We start from the raw sequence: 18,234 nt of genomic DNA, 5'->3' as shown, positions 1-18,234 counted from the left end.
CTATTAAAAAGAATAGCAAAAATAAAAGCATTTATTTTGTGTTGTTACAAGTTAAATGCCACTCTGAATAGATGAGTTTTGAGAAGTGACTTGAATTTGGACAGGTCAGGACAATCTCGTAGGTGTTTGGGGAGAGCATTCCATAAAGATGGAGCAGCTATGGAAAAGGCCCTGTCACCCCAGGTCCGGTGCTTGGTCCTAGAGGGTATGGACAGTAGGTTAGCCTCAGAAGAGCGAAGGCTACGGGAGGGAATGTGCTGATGGAGCAGGTCGGTGAGGTAGGATGGGGCCTGATTATGGAGAGCTTTGTGAGTGAATAGAAGAATTTTGAATTGAATGCGTTGAGCAACGGGAAGCCAATGAAGTTTTTGTAGAACAGGTGTAATATGATCACGGGAGCGAGTATGAGTAAGGAGGCGAGCAGCTGAATTCTGGATATACTGAAGTTTTTTTAGGATTTTGTTAGATGTACCATAAAGGATGCTATTGCAATAATCAATTCTGGATGTAATAAAAGCATGAATCAAGGTTTCGGCGGCAGAAAAGGAGAGTGATGGACGTAGACGTGCTATGTTTTTTAGATGAAAGAAAGCAGTTTTGGTGATGTGATTTACATGGCGGTCAAAAGAGAGGTTGCTATCAAAAATTACACCAAGATTTCGGATGTTAGAAGACGGAGACAAAGTGTCATTATCAATGGTAATTTGAAAATTTTTTGTGGTTTTTGCCAGGGTTGTAGGACCTACGATGATCATATCTGATTTTTCACAGTTTAATTTGAGGAAATTAGCTTTCATCCACAATTTCATTTCAGTGATGCAATTTGTCAGAGTGGAGTGAAGTTCAGTATTAATGGATTTGGAGGAGATGTAAAGCTGAATATCATCAGCATAGCAGTGGAAATGTAAACCATGCCGACGTATGATGTCACCAAGGGGGAGCATATAAAGAATAAACAAAAGGGGACCTAACACTGAGCCTTGGGGAACGCCTTGGGACAGTGGAGCAATGGCAGAACTACAATTGTTGATATTAGCCCCAGCTGCTACTATTTAGGAGAGGCTCAGGGAAAGGCTGGTTGGAGACTATTTCATGGTAACTCTGTTTGCGTCTGGGATCTCGGCTCCTGGTACTCTGTCCGTTCTCGCTCTGTTTGCTCTGTTTGCTCTGTTTGCTCTGTTTGCTCTGTCTGCTCTGTCTGCTCTGTCTGACCTGTTTCGTCGGTTTAGCCTGTCCGTTAGCCTGTTTAGCCCCGTTAGCCTGTTTAGCCTGTCCGTTAACCTGTTTAGTCTGTTTAGCCTGTTTGTTTGCCCCGTTAGCCTGTTTAGCCCCATTAGCCTGTTTAGCCTGTTTGTTTGCCCCGTTAGCCTGTTTAGCCCCGTTAGCCTGTTTAGCCTGTCCGTTAGCCTGTTTAGCCCCGTTAGCCTGTTTAGCCTGTCCGTTAACCTGTTTAGTCTGTTTAGCCTGTTTGTTTGCCCCGTTAGCCTGTTTAGCCCCGTTAGCCTGTTTCGCCTGTTTGTTTGCCCCGTTAGCCTGTTTAGCCCCGTTAGCCTGTTTAGCCTGTCCGTTAGCCTGTTTAGCCTGTCCGTTAGCCTGTTTAGCCTGTCCGTTAGCCTGTTTAGTCTGTTTAGCCGGTTTAGTCTTTGTTTCGCCTGTCCGTTAGTCCTGTTCAGTCCTGTTCTGTCAGTTTACCCTGTCTTGTCTTTATTATTATTAAATATAGTTTCTGTCACACATCTCCGCGCTTGTGTCCGCCCCTCCTGTCCGTCTAGCCCCTCTGCATGCTTTGTTAGCCCCATTTCATGCTGTTCTTCAATGGTCAGGACCCCCACAGGACCACTACAGAGATGGTATTATTTAGGTGGTGGATGATTCTCAGCAGTGCAGTGACACCGACATGGTGGTGGTGTGTTAGTGTGTGTTGTGCTGGTATGAGTGGATCAGACACAGCAGCGCTGATGGAGTTTTTAAACACCTCACTGTCACTGCTGGACTGAGAATAGTCCACCAACCTAAAATATATCCAGCCAACAGCGCCCTGTGGGCAGCGTCCTGTGACCACTGGTGAAGGTCTAGAAGATGACCAACTCAAACAGCAGCAATAGATGAGCGATCGTCTACGACTTTACATTTACAAGGTGGACCAACTAGGTGTTGGTGTGTCTAATACAGTGGACAGTGAGTGGACACGGTATTTAAAAACTCCAGCAGCGCTGCTGTGTCTGATCCACTCATACCAGCACAACACACACTAACACACCACCACCATGTCGGTGTCACTGCAGTGCTGAGAATGACCCAAATAATACCTGCTCTGTGGTGGTCCTGTGGGGGGTCCTGACCATTGAAAAACAGCATAAGAAGGCTAACAAAGCATGCAGAGAAACAGATGGACTACAGTCAGTAATTGTAGAACTACAAAGTGCTTCTATATGATAAGTGGAGCTGATAAAATGTACAGTGAGTGTAGAAACAATGAGGTGGGTTTAATGTTATGGCTGATCAGTGTATATGGTATTTTAATAATATTTATATAACAATTATATAATATTATTATTTATATAATATCATAAAATATTTATATTATATCTATATAATCGACAGCCCTAAAATGGACCATACCTTTTCTGTTTTAGTCCACCTGCCTTTACTGCCATTACTGGTTGCATCTTCATTAAGTTTGCATTTGCACAAGCCAGAGAGAGTGCTGTATGTTAACGTTAGCAGCTCTCTAGCTTGTTTAAAAAACTAACATTGGCTAGTTTCTAGCTTTTGTCTGAAGTTACAGTTTAGCTAACAATCGAGCCCCAAGCTGTTGTTTTTACCTCTTTTTGGAGGGTCCAAGTATTAATCAGAAGGGGCAGACCCCCATTTCTGCTGAAAATTCGAACCTTGGCCTCAAGTACTGTTAAATAAACCATGATCATTTCAAACAGCTACTAATACTTAACATATTTTGCAAAAATGCTACATATCCTCAAGCAACACGAAATCTGTCGATATTTTGAATCTAGACAAATAAGCAAACCCAGTTCCTTAGTGCTCAAAATGGTCATATTTTGCTTCTTTGTATCTAGTAACCACATTGTGTTAAAATAAATGTGTTTCAGATAAGGGAGAAGGGTACAGCGGGCATTTTAAAGTACCGGCATTATGCATGTTATTGCTTTCCCACATTCGCCTCTGGTTATAAGCTCTACATCTCATTATTCTATAATGGTCTGTTCTGCTGAGATGAATTGGAATATATTTTTTGTTACGCATTCATTTTGAAAATGGCAAATGTGTCCAAACCGAGCTGGTTTACATGTAAGAGAATCTTAATTTTACAGGGGAATTGTATTGGGAACAATACTGGAACAATGATGGTACATACAGTACAGGCCAAAAGTTTGGACACACCTTCTCATTCCTGTGGTTTTTCTTAATTTTTTTTAAATTTTCTACATTGTAGATTAATACTAAAGACGTCCAAACTATGAAGGAACACATATGGAATTATGTAGTAAACAAAAAAGTGTTAAACAAACCAGAATATGTTTTATATTTTAGATTCTTCAAAGTAGCCATCTTTTGCTTTAATGACAGATTTGCACACTCTTTTAAATTTTCTCAACCAGCTTTATTAGGTTTCCACCTGGAATGGTTTTCACTGAATGTTTGCGCCTTGTCTAGAGTGAATTTTTGGAATTTGTTGCTTTTTTAATGTGTTTGAGACCATCAGTTGGGTTGTGCAGAGGTAGAGTTGGTAAAATATAAAACATATTCTGGTTTGTTTAACACTTTTTGGTTCACTACATAATTCTTCATAGTTTAGATGTTTTCAGTATTAATCTACAATGTAGAAAATAAAAATAATCAAGAAAAAACATTGAAGAGAAGGTGTGTCCAAACTTTTGGCTGGTGTGTCCAAACTTTTGGCCTGTACTGTATCTATACTACATCTACAAACGTTTCTGACAGGTAAATGCTACATGTCCCTCCTTTACACCCGTTCATGTCCTGCAATTATTCTTACATCTTTGGACTCTTCCAACAAGGCAATGCACCTCTACATACCTTTAGAGATGCCAAATTATGGTTAGAGGAACACTTTATGGTTAGAGTTTGGGGTTTTGCCATTCCCACCTAAGTCATCAGATCTCAAAGTTACCAAACACAGTTTTTTTGGCACTTCAGTATAGATAGATAGACAGACAGACAGATAGTTAAATTTACCTACAGACAGATAGATTAGCAGACAGATAGATAGACATAGATAGATAGATAAATAGACAGATAGCCTGACAGACAGACACAGACAGACAGACAGACAGATAAATAGATAGATATACCAACAGGCAGACAGACAGACAGAGAGACAGACAGACATAGATAGATAGATAGATAGATAGATAGATAGATAGATAGATAGATAGATAGATAGATAGATAGATAGATAGATAGATAGACACAGACATTCTGACAGAAAGACAGACAGACAGTTAAGATATGACAGAGACACACAGACAAGTAGATCGATAGATAGACAGACAGACAGACAGACAGATACATAGACAGACACAGACATTCTGACAGAAAGACAGACAGACAGACAGTTAAGATATGACAGAGACAGACAGACAGACAAGTAGATCGATAGATAGATAGATAGATAGATAGATAGATAGATAGATAGATAGATAGATAGATAGATAGATAGATAGACAGACAGACAGACAGACAGACAGACAGATGTAAAATGTATTACACGCTGATGTATTAACAGGATCTACAAAGAATTACGTTCTTCAAATGAGCAAAACAACACACCCGCTTGCGTATTTACCTTTTTTTATTTGCAATCTGGGGCGTGTACATTTACCCCCAGTCCCAAAATCGGCAATACATGCCCGCCAACGAGACATCTTAATCAGTTTTAATCGTTAAATCTTTTCCAACCCATTTGACTTCTGAAATTCATCACACAAATTCTATTAGCAGAAGTATTAAGTCAGCCATTATGACCGTGCAGATCTAATTTACTTTATATTCACATGGAATTTAATTACTCTATTAGATCCACCCCGTAATTTCAGGTCCATCTCCTTTGAAAAACAGTACTCTTTCCTCACAGACCCCCCTGCAATATCCTTTAACCCGCTGATACCATAACTAACTCCAGCCCACAGCCCAACGCTGTGAAAAATTCAACGCCTCATTTAACGGCGTCCGACTCATTCCCCCGGGCAAAATAAAAGCCTCCTCAAAGAGATGCGTAATGGCAAAATAAATAAAGGAATAATGGAGAGACCTCATCAATGTTTCATGGGGTTCCTGTCAACTAGGTTCCTAGGACACCAGAAATAATGACACTCTATAGATCAAGCTGGTGTCAGCCCTTAGGACCAATGGCTTTCTTACAAACCAAAGCTATTACATGCATGCCAGCACACACACACACACACACACACACACACAAACTGCACACCAAACACAAAGGAAATTTGGTTTTAAAAATCTACTCTGCTGATCTTAATTTAGCTTTGGTAATAAGCTCCCTTCACCAAATTAAAAATGTATTACCCAGCTGTTGTTGAAGTAATTGAAAGGATGGTGGAGCGGTTCGAAATCCCCATACAACCTAAATCCACTTTAAGAATAAGAGCGAGGCGCGACGCCATTCCGTATTCTGACATTTATTCACTCGGCAGATTTTGTTTTCAATGAAACATAGGACTTCATTCAATTTGAGCGTATAAAGGCACATGTATTATTAATATACATATTAAAGTCTAGGCGCTCTGGCGGTAAATTGCGCTTGCTCACTATCAGGGTTCAAATCCCCTGCTGCACTGTTGGCCGATTGGGCGTCTAGATGCAGGTATGATTGGCAGTGTCCTGGAAAGTGGGGGCCGGGGGTTTGGCGTTTTGTCTGGTGTGTGTTTTTCCAGAGAAAGTGGACTCACTGTGATCCTGACCAGAAGAATGCTTGGATATTTAGTCACAAATAACCCTACATTTCCATTTTCTACAATGTATAATACAAAAATGCACAAGATTATACCAAATGATTTCACATTTATAACATACATTGTATGGCCAAAAGTATGTGGACAGCGCTCGTAAATATTGAGCTTAGGTGAATTAGAATGAGTCATACCCATTTCTAACAGTTGTATAAAATTAATTATAAACAACAAATTCTTAGGGTCTGAAAACCTAGTGAGCTTTCTACATAGACGACACTGAAAGGCTGTCTAAATTCTTATATTCCTTGAAATGCTGCATAATGAGGTGCCTTAATTCTGAGTGATAATGTGACTGAATGACAAGGAAGCATCCGATGTTTCCTTAGCAGTGAAGGCAATCCCAGAATTCAGTGTGGCTCATTTTTCTCACAAAAAAATGACAAATATGGTGGGCGAATGCAGAGCAACGAATGGAGTTCTTTTCTAATGTAAATAAATGTTAGCTGGCATGCTAGCGGGTTGTGCCGCCTCAGCCCATTGGTTTGAATAGCCTGAGGCTAGGGATGTACCAATCCAACTTTTTCAGTTCCGATACCGATCTGATACATATACTTTGCATATCGGCCGATACCCGATACCGATCCGATACCATTGTTGAATTAATAAAACGTATACTTTATTATGTGGGAAAGACTTAAGGCATCAGGATTGACTTAAACATTACTAAGTTTGCAAAACAAAATATAATTAACACAGATATAAATGTACTGAACTGCTATTTATTTGTCAATAAAATAATAAACAGGCATCTTAATATTTCAGTGTTATTTTCACTCAACGAGTGAGCATCCGACGCTGCCTTGGTGACCAAAGCAATCCCAGCATTCATTGCGGGTCGGGTGCGCTTTTCTTACAGAAAAATAAACATAGCTGACGGGGCGGAGAAACGAATGGAGTTATTATCAAACGTAAATAAAATATTACTGATTTTTAACTTGTATAAACTTATACAGAGTGTTTTTATTTGCAAGTTCGAGCTTGTCTGTATAAAGAGTGCGTCTAAATAATCTGCCTTATGAGTCTGATGTCTTAGAATCCTCTCTATTTAGGCAGCTAGGTAGGCCGGAGGCAGCAAGGCAGCTCACTAGGTTTTCAGACAGACCCTAAGTCTGGTCTTTACACAAACAGACATTTCTGATGGGTCTGGTATGAGGTAAGTCCAGTAGCCTTTACAAATCCCTGATTTCAATCAAACTGACCAACTTTTGAGTTAGAATGTTGATTGTGAGCTGACCCTTTTTGTCCAACCTTGATCCCTGACCTTATTGTCTTTCCCTAAATTTGGACACACACTTCGAAATCTTGCAAAAAGACTCTTCAAAAGAGTGGAGGCTGTTAGAGCTGCAATAGAGTGCCAACCTCATATTAGTGCCCATAGTTTTAGAGTGGATCATCAAGCTTACGGTTAGTTGTACACATATATTAGCCCAGTGGAAACCCATGCAGACACAGGGAGAACATGCAAACTCCACACAGAAAGGACCCGGACTGCTCCACCTGGGAATCGAACCCAGGACCTTATTGCTGTAAGGTGACAGTGCTACCCACCGAGCCACCATGCTGCCCATTAGCAATATTATGTGTTTAGGATGTTTGTGTGTGTGTTTGTGTTTGTGCTGGTGATGGACTAGCAACCTGTCCGGGGTGTTTCCTGCTTTATGCCCAATGAATCTGACCCACCACAACCCAGATCAGGATAGAGCGGTGGTAAAACAGACATGAATGAATGAATACAAAAATGAAACTATGTAAGAGCTCAGTACATGTGAATAGAGTTATTTATACTTTGTTATCACCACTGGTGGCATTGATGCTCTTAATAATAATAATTAGACTTAAACTTCATCTTAAAAATCCCTAATCCTCAATAATTCTTAAGTATGACTTCAATCTTCAATTCCTAGTCATCCAAAAACAAAGATTCTCCCAGCAGCAACAAATCAAACCACCAGTCCTCACACTCACTGCACCACACAAGCTGTTAAAGGTCAGATAAAATCTCTCTCCACAGACCTACAAAGAAACTCATCTAAAGATCTCAAAAGACTCACATGCCACTTCCAGCGATGCATTATGGCTGACAGCCTCTCCCAGGTAGTTCCTGGCCACGCAGACGTATCTGCCGTCGTCGGGTTTGCTGCGCCGGCCGTGTACGATGTGCAGGAAGAACAGCGAGCCGCTGGGCAGAAGCATGCGGTGAGAACGAGGGTTGTCCCTGTTCGTCTCCACGGGTTCTCCGTCTTTGTACCACTCGACGGTGGGTGCCGGCCGGCCCTCGGCTTTGCAGTTCAGCGTGGCAGGCTCGCCCTTGGACACGATCAGGTCTGAGGGGTGCTCCACGATTCGGGGGGGAAAGTCCTCCTGGCGGAGACGGGATCCTGGAGAGAAGAACATGGAGAAGGTTAGGTTTTGGTTACACACTTTGGTTATATTCATGACAGAAACACCCACACAAGGTTCATCAGTTCACAAGTTTAATGTCAAACACAGTCATGGACAATTTAGTATCTCCAATTCACCTCACTTGCATGTCTTTGGACTGTGTGAGGAAACTGGTGCTCCTGGAAGAAACCCACACAGGCACGAGGAGAACATGCAAGCTCCACACAGAAAGGACCAAGACCGCCCCAAATGGGGATCGAACCCAATGCTACCCACAGTGCTACCCACTGAGCCACCATCCCGCCCCTCTCACAGAAAGAAGATTCTGGTTTCAATTCCCAGGTGGAGCTTGTTCTACCATCCTGGAGCTTAGGTTTCCTCCCACAGTCCAAAGACATACAGTCAGTGTGTTTTTATGTGTGTGTATGAATGTGAATGTGTGTGTTTTTGTACTGTGATGGTCTGGTGACCTGTCCATGGTGTTTCCTGCATTTCACCCAGAGAATTGTACCCACAGTGACCGTGAATTGGATAAAGCGGTACTACAACAGACAATAAATGAATGAATACCAACAATTATGTGTATAATATATATAAATATATATAAAAACACACAAAAACACTGCTAATGTGACTTAAATATCATGCACAATACGACTATTCTGTTTTTTTAATTCGTCTTAATAAATTAACATTTTTTTTTTTATTTTTTTTTTTTAGGCACATATTAATTAGGCAATTATTTTAATGTTGTACTTTTTTTAAAAATCTTTAAATAAATAAAATAAGAATTTAAGGAGGGAGGTTTTACAATAAAAATGTTTTGTAATATTTTAAAAGTATAAAATAATAATTAATAATAATTACTGATATGATGCCAATAATTTATTAAATTATTTTATGGAAATTAATTTAGCTGAAAATAAAATAAACTTTTACTCACTGACCCTCCTTTTAACACATTTAGGAAAAAAGTGTGAAATTAAATTATGTGTTGTCTGACATTTATAGACAGATTAATTACAGACAAGTCAAGTCAAACTTATTTGTATAGCGCTTTTTACAATGGACATTGTCCCAAAGCAACTTTACAGAATCCAGGACCAACAGACAAAATCCCCTTCTGAGCAAGCCGAGGTGACAGTGGCAAGAAAAAACTACTGTAAAAATACAGGAAGAATATATAGACAGTCAGTAATAGACTATATGTTCAAATGTATGCAGACATCTCTCCTAATTATTGAGCTCAGGTGTTTCAGCCTCAATAATATAAATGAATTTCATGCTTTAAACATTGTGCCAACTGTTTGGGGAAGGCCCTTTCCTGTTAAATCATGACCCTATGCACAATTGAAGTCTATAAGGGACAAGGTTGTCAAGTTTGGGCCAGCACAGAGCCCTGACCTCAACCCTACTGAACAGCCATGGATTGACTTGTGCGCCATCAGTGCTTGGCATAGGCCAAATCCCAAATCCCACAGATGTACTCCAGAATCTTGGAGGAAGCAATTCCATAATGCCATGATTTTAGACAAGTACAATATTGTGGTCAGGCTGTATAATGCAAACAAAGAGAGAATCTAAGCATCCATGCAGAAAATGTATTTCCATATTTAAACAGTAATGAAGAACCAGTTTAGTTTAGTCAGATTTTTTTTTTTTTAATTAGAGGCTCAGATGCTCTGTTCTGTACTGCTAGAGACAATGATCATCTGTATGTACATACACTCTTACACCTACACATAGATCTGTGAGGCTCAGAATAAAAACATTTACATATAAATGGATTTGTGCTTGTTGGATTTGTAGACATGATGATTTTTTTTATTAAGAGCGTCCCCACAGACCTAGACCAATATACTTGATTATATTAACAGACAATTCACCGCTCTTACAATTAGAAGATTTAATAGTTTTAATACTGATCCTGTGTCTTTAAAATTTGTTACATTTACATTTATAGAATTTTTGAAGAAACTAAAAGCAGATTTAAACTTAGTCACATGACTATATCGCATAAGGCATCAAATTACACTTACACAATTTGGAAATGTTGGTACAATATGATATTTTATTAAAAATACAAATGTTAAAATGGGTCTTTCATCTTCTACCTCACTTTGTGAAAGAAAATCTCTAGACCCGCTGATTTTCAAGTCGGTGTAGGACAAGGCTAGAAACCACTGGTAAATGTGAGTGGTTGTCAGATGACATGGCATTAGACACAGTCATTATACTGTGATAAATATAGACACACAGGCTCAGGAGTAATTTGGAATTCAATTGTTACTTAACACAGTCGGCCACTGCAACATAAAATACGAGGGATCTTCAAAAAGTTTCCACACTTCTATATTTTCGTTGAAGACGGTGAGGGTGGGAGGAGGAGTAATTGGTCGTGTCTGAGAGACTGAGAAAGAAGCTTATAGTGTGGATTTAGCACCATCTGATTTCCACCTTTTTGGACAAAGAAGCTTTAAGAGGAAGAAGATTTTCATGTGATGATGATGTGAAAGCAGCTCAGCTCAGCAGATCAGTGGCTACACGCTCAACCAAAACATTTTTTGCTGATGGCGCTAAAAAGTTGCTACGATGCTGGGAAAAATGCATCGGAAGGTGACTATGTAGAAAAGTGATGTCATTTGTTTTTGAAATTCTTAATAAATAGAATTGAAAAAGTGCAGAAACTTTTTGAATAACCCTTGTATTAATGGGGTTTGTAGTACAAAAGCTGACCGAGTACAGCTGCAGACTATCGCACGCCTCCTCCTCCGTCACATACAGTAGCCAGCTGTTTCTTTTCACCTGTCAGCAGCGGATTCTCAGACAGCAATATTGCATGTAAAGATGGCCTCTGGGAATCATCCGCCACTCCTGCAGCCGCCTCAACCAGACAGCAGAGGTCACGTTTCTACAGTGGCAAAAACACCCAGTCGACCTCCCACCTTCAGATCCGGCCAGTTGCGCCTGTTGGATGCCTGCCCAAGTCGAGATTTGAACTTGATCTAGGGTTGGGCTACTGTGTTAGACTGCTATGGCATCCGGGTACTGGTTTTAAATGCAGTGCTGTCTGAAGGATCAAGGTCTACAGACATTTAATAGTTGTAATCAGCCTCAATCTTTACGCATGGAGATTTTACCAGCACATTTTGCAGTAATTGATACTCTACCTCTATTAAGGTATCGTGATTATCTGTTCAAGCAGACATGATGTAAAGATGTAAAGGAAGATGGTTGGTTTTATTTGATTTTATAATATATAAATCGAATATTTTCGATACCTTAGTCCATCTGTTTTAATTTTCTACCTTCCACCAAAATCTCCATCATTTCTTCAATGTTCGTTATCACTTTTGTTATTGCTACATGACACACAAGGTCCTGTAGTTCCTCTGGTAATGTAACCTATAATATAATGTCTATACTATAATATGATTGCTTGAGATTGCTAATGGTCCTTCACCCAACCCTGAACCCTCAGGTAAATCCTTGTAGCACCTTTTACATCACTTTTTCTCCAAGAATGTTAAACAGAAATGGTAACATGTTACATACTTGTCAGACTTCCTACCCTGAACCATGCTGATTTGTGATTGGCTGTCATGACAGAAGCATGTTGTTGGCTATACAGATTAATCAGCAGTTGGACAAGGTGCGAGTGGAAACCCATTGATCATGCTGTGCCATGTCAAACATCATAATTTACAATAATAGCTCTACCCATTCAACTCAAGCAGGACAGAAACTTGACCTAAGGACATGTTGGAATGTCCAAAAGACACTAAGCTATTTATCATGACCCAGTATAACATACATTCTGAACCTTTTTCACCTTGTATTGTCTAATCTACTGACATAACAGTGTCAAATCACAATATTAAGCTCTTACCAGCTATTACCAGAGGCATTAGCTATGAATTTAAATGGCTTCTTTACCCAACAACCATCCATTATGTTTTTTTTCCAAGTCTGCAAAATGCAAATGAGCATGCTAACAGATAACAGAAATTTTATACAGACTCGATGCTAAAATCCACCCACTCACTTGCTATCCTGTGGCAATAGAGCGCATTAAAGATTTAACACCAGAGTATGTGTATATAAAATTCCATCTCTGGTTTAATTTTAAAATCCTCGCTCTATGGACGCTGCTAAGCTGACTATCTTTGGGCAATTCTCACCATAAAGCACAGCCCTGATTAGCTCTGACCATCAGACAGAGTTAGATGACTTGAACAAGCAAAAAATATGCCAAGTTTAATGCATAAACACTGTTGTTGGTTCACTGATCCCTTCAGCACTCCTGTATACACAAATGCTCATAATGTACAAATGATCATTTATAAAAACACTGCATTATGGCACCGGTTCATCTTTAAAAACAGATCAAGAATGCTAGCACATTACCAAATGAAATAATGAACATTCTACAATACAAATATACCCATTTCATTACATTAGTGTACTCCAGCCTATAGGGCAGTGTGGAAGTAAGACATGGGGTCCACTTAGTCACCATAGCAACACTAGATGGGAAAAGTATATTCTAAGAACACAATGAAACATGCCAACACACTGAATTATGTAGATCCCACTATCCATAACTACACAAATAAGAAGTCTCTTATTTCGACCAGCCCCAATAAAATGCTGCATTTTAAAGGGTCAGTCTGAAAACCTAGTGGGCGTTTTACATAGACGCATTTTACATCATCCTACACACTGCTGAGAAGAGGGCTGTCTAAATTCCTAGATACCTTAAAATGCTGCCTACTGAGTTGCCTTAATTCTGAGCGATAATCTGACTGAATGATGCTTCCTTAGCACTGAAGGCAATCCCAGCATTCAATAAATTCCCATTGATTTTTAACTGGTGTACAAGTGTCATTTATTTGCAATTTTAGGTCTGCCAGTGACAGTTTAACAGTTTACAGTACACATTGGGAGATATTAGCTGGCATGATAGCGGGTTTTGCCGCCTCAGCCTATTGGTTTGAATGGCCTGGGGCTAACTGTGTTAGCTTAGTAAGCGAAAACTGCGCTGATGTAATAATGCATCTAAATAATCTGCCTTATGAGTTTGATGTCTTATTAGAATCCTCACTACTGAGGCAGTTACACAGGTAGGCAGTAGACAGCAAGGCAGCTCAATAGGTTTTCAGATGGACCCAAAGTATACCAACACTTACCTACACTGTTCTACACATTAAGCGTCCTCAAAACTTAAAATAAGAACAAACCAAAAAACTGGCAACATTGTGAAGCTGCAATTCAGAGTAAAAAATTGATGTACTTGAGCAATTAAGATTGACAGAGAATCTCATTACTGACAGAGATCTACAGCAAAGACAGATCATGGCTCAGTGCCCACCAGTCTGATCCGAGGAGCGACTGGGTACCCCATTGCACAACAGGTAAAATCAATACATTTTTTCACCAGCAAACTATAAGCAAATGGTCAGACAGCTGGGATGTATGACGGAATGTGCGACCCTTCAGCGCCTCGTCAGATTTGCCAACTATAGCTCTTCTATACATGCCACGTTTACTCCGAGAAGAAATTGCTGGTGTAATGAAGCTCAGCTGGTATAACAGCCTTGATGTGTTTTGAAAAATTCAGGAGCAGCAGGCGCTGGATCTAACAAGTTTACTCCCAGAGTGGTTTGGGCCACAGTCGTGCTATGTCGGCGATGTTATTCAATAAAGCAAGCGTGAGGAGGGAATGCAATTTGGCCACTGTGGCTGCAGCTCGCGGCACAGAGAGATGAAAGCAAAACCGATTATTTACTCGGCGTTACCCTTCCGTCGGCCATTAAGCCGTAGAGAATGAGATTTAAAGGACTGCAGTGGCAGGTTCTACTGATTCACTTCCTGTGTAACTCACCTTGCGTTTACGATTGAAGACTAGACGTGTATGTAGCCAGAAGATGTACAATTACATGGAAAGTCCTTGCGCCAAGGTTCAATTTTACCAAATAAGGAACAGCAATCCTCTTCAAAATGCCTTGGTATTTCTGTGAATCCCTGATGCCAGTCACACAGCCAGACTAGTCTATTCTTAGAGCAGAAAATCATCTCCACATCTTTACTGACCCACCTCCATGCTTAACCATTGATCCATATGGCCAAACAGTTCCACTATTCATTCACCATTCCATAGAAGCGTGACTGCATGCCTATCCAAATTCCCTGGCGTATTCCAATCAACGCTTTCTATGCTTCTTGGTCAAGAGTGGCATGCATTGTGAAGTCCAATCTTGAAGCCCTTGGTTGTTAAGTAATCTTTTGATGGTTGCCACTGCCATTTGTCCCAGTCCTCATCAGGACAGCCTTTAAGTCTTAAGATGTAACACAAGGATGTAACACAATTATTAGGATGATTAGGGTGTCACACCATTAACCTACCATAACACCATCCTGAACTGTTGACACGAGGTGGGAACATGTTTTACACCATTTATGCTAAATTCTGACACTTCCATCTGCATTTCTGAAGAAATTAAGAATCAGACCAGGCAAAGTGAGCCTCCGCCCATTCATGCCTTCGTAGTTAGGTGTGGAACCCAATATGGTCCTCCACTGTTGTAGCCCATCTGCCTTAAGGTTTAATATGCTATTCATTCCAAGATGACTACGTACTAAACATGTTTGTAAAAAGTAAATTATTAAATTACTTACATACAGTATACAGTATGGGTTTTGCGATAAAGCAGCAGGTGTTGGTGCTGCACAGATCATTGCTATTGGTTAGATCTTGGCTTGTTCTCTCTCTGTATGCATAAGTTTCCTACATATCAAATTTTTTCTTAATTTCCAAAACATGCCAATAGTTGCTTTTTTAAATTGCCATGAGTAATAAGTGTTACGGGTGAATAGTACATAGAATATTCCCACCAGGATACCAGGATCTAAACTCTAGATCCTTACGCCCACTGTTCCTGAAACTCTCAGGAAAGGTTTTGATACTGCTGAACAGTTATGGTTATATTGGGCATCTTTTATACAGTCAAAATTTAATGGTCCCTATCGAACAATCCTCAATTTAATTTAAAAATAAAACTACAAACAGTCCTATTGGTCATTCAGTTGCTTGATGCAGAGGTGGACTTTGTGAGGTCACAGCGTTTTTCCAAAGTACACTACACTATATTTATCACAGCAGAATGACAGTTTATCATGAAGTGCCGTCTGATGGCTCAAAGATCACATATTCATTTGTGGTTTCTGGCAATACATGCTGCAACGTTTTAGGATCACCTAATTATTTTCAACATACTATGTATGATAGATAGTGAACGACTTGGCACAAAGCAGAAAGCCACAACCTATCTTTGACTGCAAACACTGAGCCTTTGGTGGATCCTTGTCTTTAAAACCCAATCATTTCCTCACCTGTTACCAATTCACCTGCTTATTGTGTATAATGTTCCAAAAATTTACAAAATGCAATCCTGTGAAGTCGGTCAGTAAAATCTTTTATAAATCTTTTCTCCCAAACTTAAAGAACTTCAAAATGTTGTAGTGTTGTAGTATAGTAAAGCTGTTAGAGCAGACATCAAGTACAGTTTTTGAGCTATGTCAACTGATAAGTAAGCTGTAACACTGAAGCACACAGTCCTTAAAAATGCACACAAGTGTCTTTTGAATTTGCCCGTGAAATTATGCACAAGTGGGTAGCACTGTCACCCCACAGCAAGTGTCTCCTGGGTTCGATTCCCAAGTGGAGTGGTCCGGTTCGCCCCTGTGTCCATGTGGGCTTCCTCCGCCTTGCTCCGGTTTCCTCCCACAGTCCAAAGACATGCAGTCGGGTTAACTGGAGATACTAAAATCTCCCTGTGATGGACTGGCAAATCGTCCAGGGTGTTTCCTACGATTTACCTAGTGAATTAAACCCATCACAACCCTTATTAGGATACAGCGGTGGCAAAACAGACAATGAATGAATGAATGAATGAATGATGCACAACACAGATATGTGAATTAAGAGAACTACTTTGGTCGTAAACAGACCTTTTCATTACTGCCTGCAATGGTTTGGCTACATCTTAATGTCAGTTCTGATAGTTATAAGTTACCCCTCGGGCGGCACAGTGGCTCAGCGGGTAGCACTGTCGCCTCACAGCAAGAAGGTCCTGGAATCGATCCTCAGGTGGGGCAGTCCGGGTCCTTTCTGTGTGCAGTTTGCATGTTCTCCCTGTGTCTGTGTGGGTTTTCCTCCGGGAGCTCCGGTTTCCTCCCACAGTCCATGCAAGTGAGATGAACTAAAGATACGAAATTGTCCATAACTGTGTTTGTTAAAATCCTAATAAATAAATAAATAATTAAGTTACCCCTAAAAAGTCACAAATCCAGGCACAATGCTTTCCTATCCTTTAAGGGTGTTTAATAAAGGGTGTCTAATTTTTGTGGTGTTGGTTTTGTAGCAGTAGTAAATTAAGTCTAATCTTACCTTACTTGCAACACCTGCCCACAATAAATGCGCATTAAGGCTCAACTTGAATGCACCAAACAAACAGCCCTCATTTGATACAAAAATACACATTAGAAATCAAATAAATAACAATAATTTTATCGTGATTTTAACCCACCATGGATGTGAGTGTGAAGAAATCCGCACAATATGAAGAACTGCAGCAGCTTCATGGTGTTACTGTAACGTTCATCGCGCCCCGAGATATTAATCACAACTTGGTGCAGAATATTTCCCCAAAAAAGTCCGTTCTCTTTCCTTCAGACGTAGCACATGGTCCGGCTTTGAAGACAGAAAAAAGTAGCTTATTTTATCCTTCTCGGGTGGTCTGGATGAATTTCAGTTATCCGCACGTTTGAGTCGGTGTCATTCACTCCGATTCAGACCGAGCGGCGTGTTTTCAGAATCGTTTCAGCCAGTGAACGCAGCACAGGTGCATTAAAGCATATGAGAGGTTTGGCATCCAGTCCAGTACAGTGAAGTCCAGTACAGTCCTTACTGAAATCAGACGAGCAGATCTGTTAAATAAAAAATTAAACACGTCGGGTTTGCATTAAGTAAAACGAGCCTTGCTGCTGCTGTGTCCGTGTGTGTCAGTGTGTGGAGCTGCACATCTGCAGGACGCAGTCAATGACTGAAGGAAGCCTAGAAGCCTGGAAGTTGGTCCTCCTCCAGCACACAGTCTCGAATCAACCATCTAAAAAACCTTAAAACACCTAACCTCCTAAACAATTTGTTGGATTACAAAAGGCTACAAGTTAGAATCATGCAAATGAATAAAAATGTGAAGTTTATCAGCCTGCAAGGTGAACGTTCTTGAAGTCCAGATGTTTGGTCTGGATATACATGTGATGAATGAAATAAAGAATAAAAATTGGTTGCACATGCATTCAGCTCTGTGCATGCACATGTAGATTCGTGAAGCTATACCATGCATATGAATACTGCTAGAATTCAAACCCCTTTAATACCTCATGGTGGATGTTTCCGTGCAGTGCACAAGATGTGAGCAGTCTTTTGGCGGCACCTGTCGACCCACCATGGTGGCGTCATCATTGATGCATTTCTAAACTCTACCTGACAGCATGTTGTCAATCCTCAAGTTACTGGTCAAGATCTGGCTTTCTTCCTAGTGGAAATTTGGTTACCTTTTTCGTTTGTATTTTAATTTTTTGTTACCACTGTTTTATCTGGATAGAATCGTGGTGGATGCTGTTTTTCAGAAACCACTGGGCGCAATGCAGTAACACACCCAGGACAGGACGCAGTGGCGTAACTAGGAACTCATGAGCCCCAGTGTAAAAAAAATGTTTGGGCCCCCTCAACAATTGGGTGGAGGCTCAAGTCGAGCGAGACTAGTGGCTCGGAGGT

General features: G+C 40.3%; 1 protein-coding gene across 1 annotated transcript in view; it reads right to left on the bottom strand.

Moving 5' to 3' along the window:
• The window catches only part of LOC134332786 (roundabout homolog 2-like), a 156,226-nt gene extending 138,899 nt beyond the window's left edge, over positions 1–17,327 (bottom strand). The window contains exons 1-2 of the mRNA XM_063014586.1: positions 16,982–17,327; positions 8,063–8,389 (exon numbers count right to left, since the gene is read on the bottom strand). Coding sequence (XP_062870656.1) covers positions 8,063–8,389; positions 16,982–17,036 — 382 coding nt within the window. The 5' untranslated portion in view covers positions 17,037–17,327. The remainder of the gene's footprint in view (positions 1–8,062; positions 8,390–16,981) is intronic.
• Between the last annotated feature and the right edge of the window lie 907 nt (positions 17,328–18,234).

The sequence above is a fragment of the Trichomycterus rosablanca genome, chromosome 18, assembly GCF_030014385.1.
Source record: "Trichomycterus rosablanca isolate fTriRos1 chromosome 18, fTriRos1.hap1, whole genome shotgun sequence".
NCBI classification, from domain to species: Eukaryota; Metazoa; Chordata; class Actinopteri; order Siluriformes; family Trichomycteridae; genus Trichomycterus; species Trichomycterus rosablanca.
The sequence above is the reverse complement of the archived record's forward strand: the minus strand, read 5'-3'. Positions and strand labels throughout refer to the sequence as shown.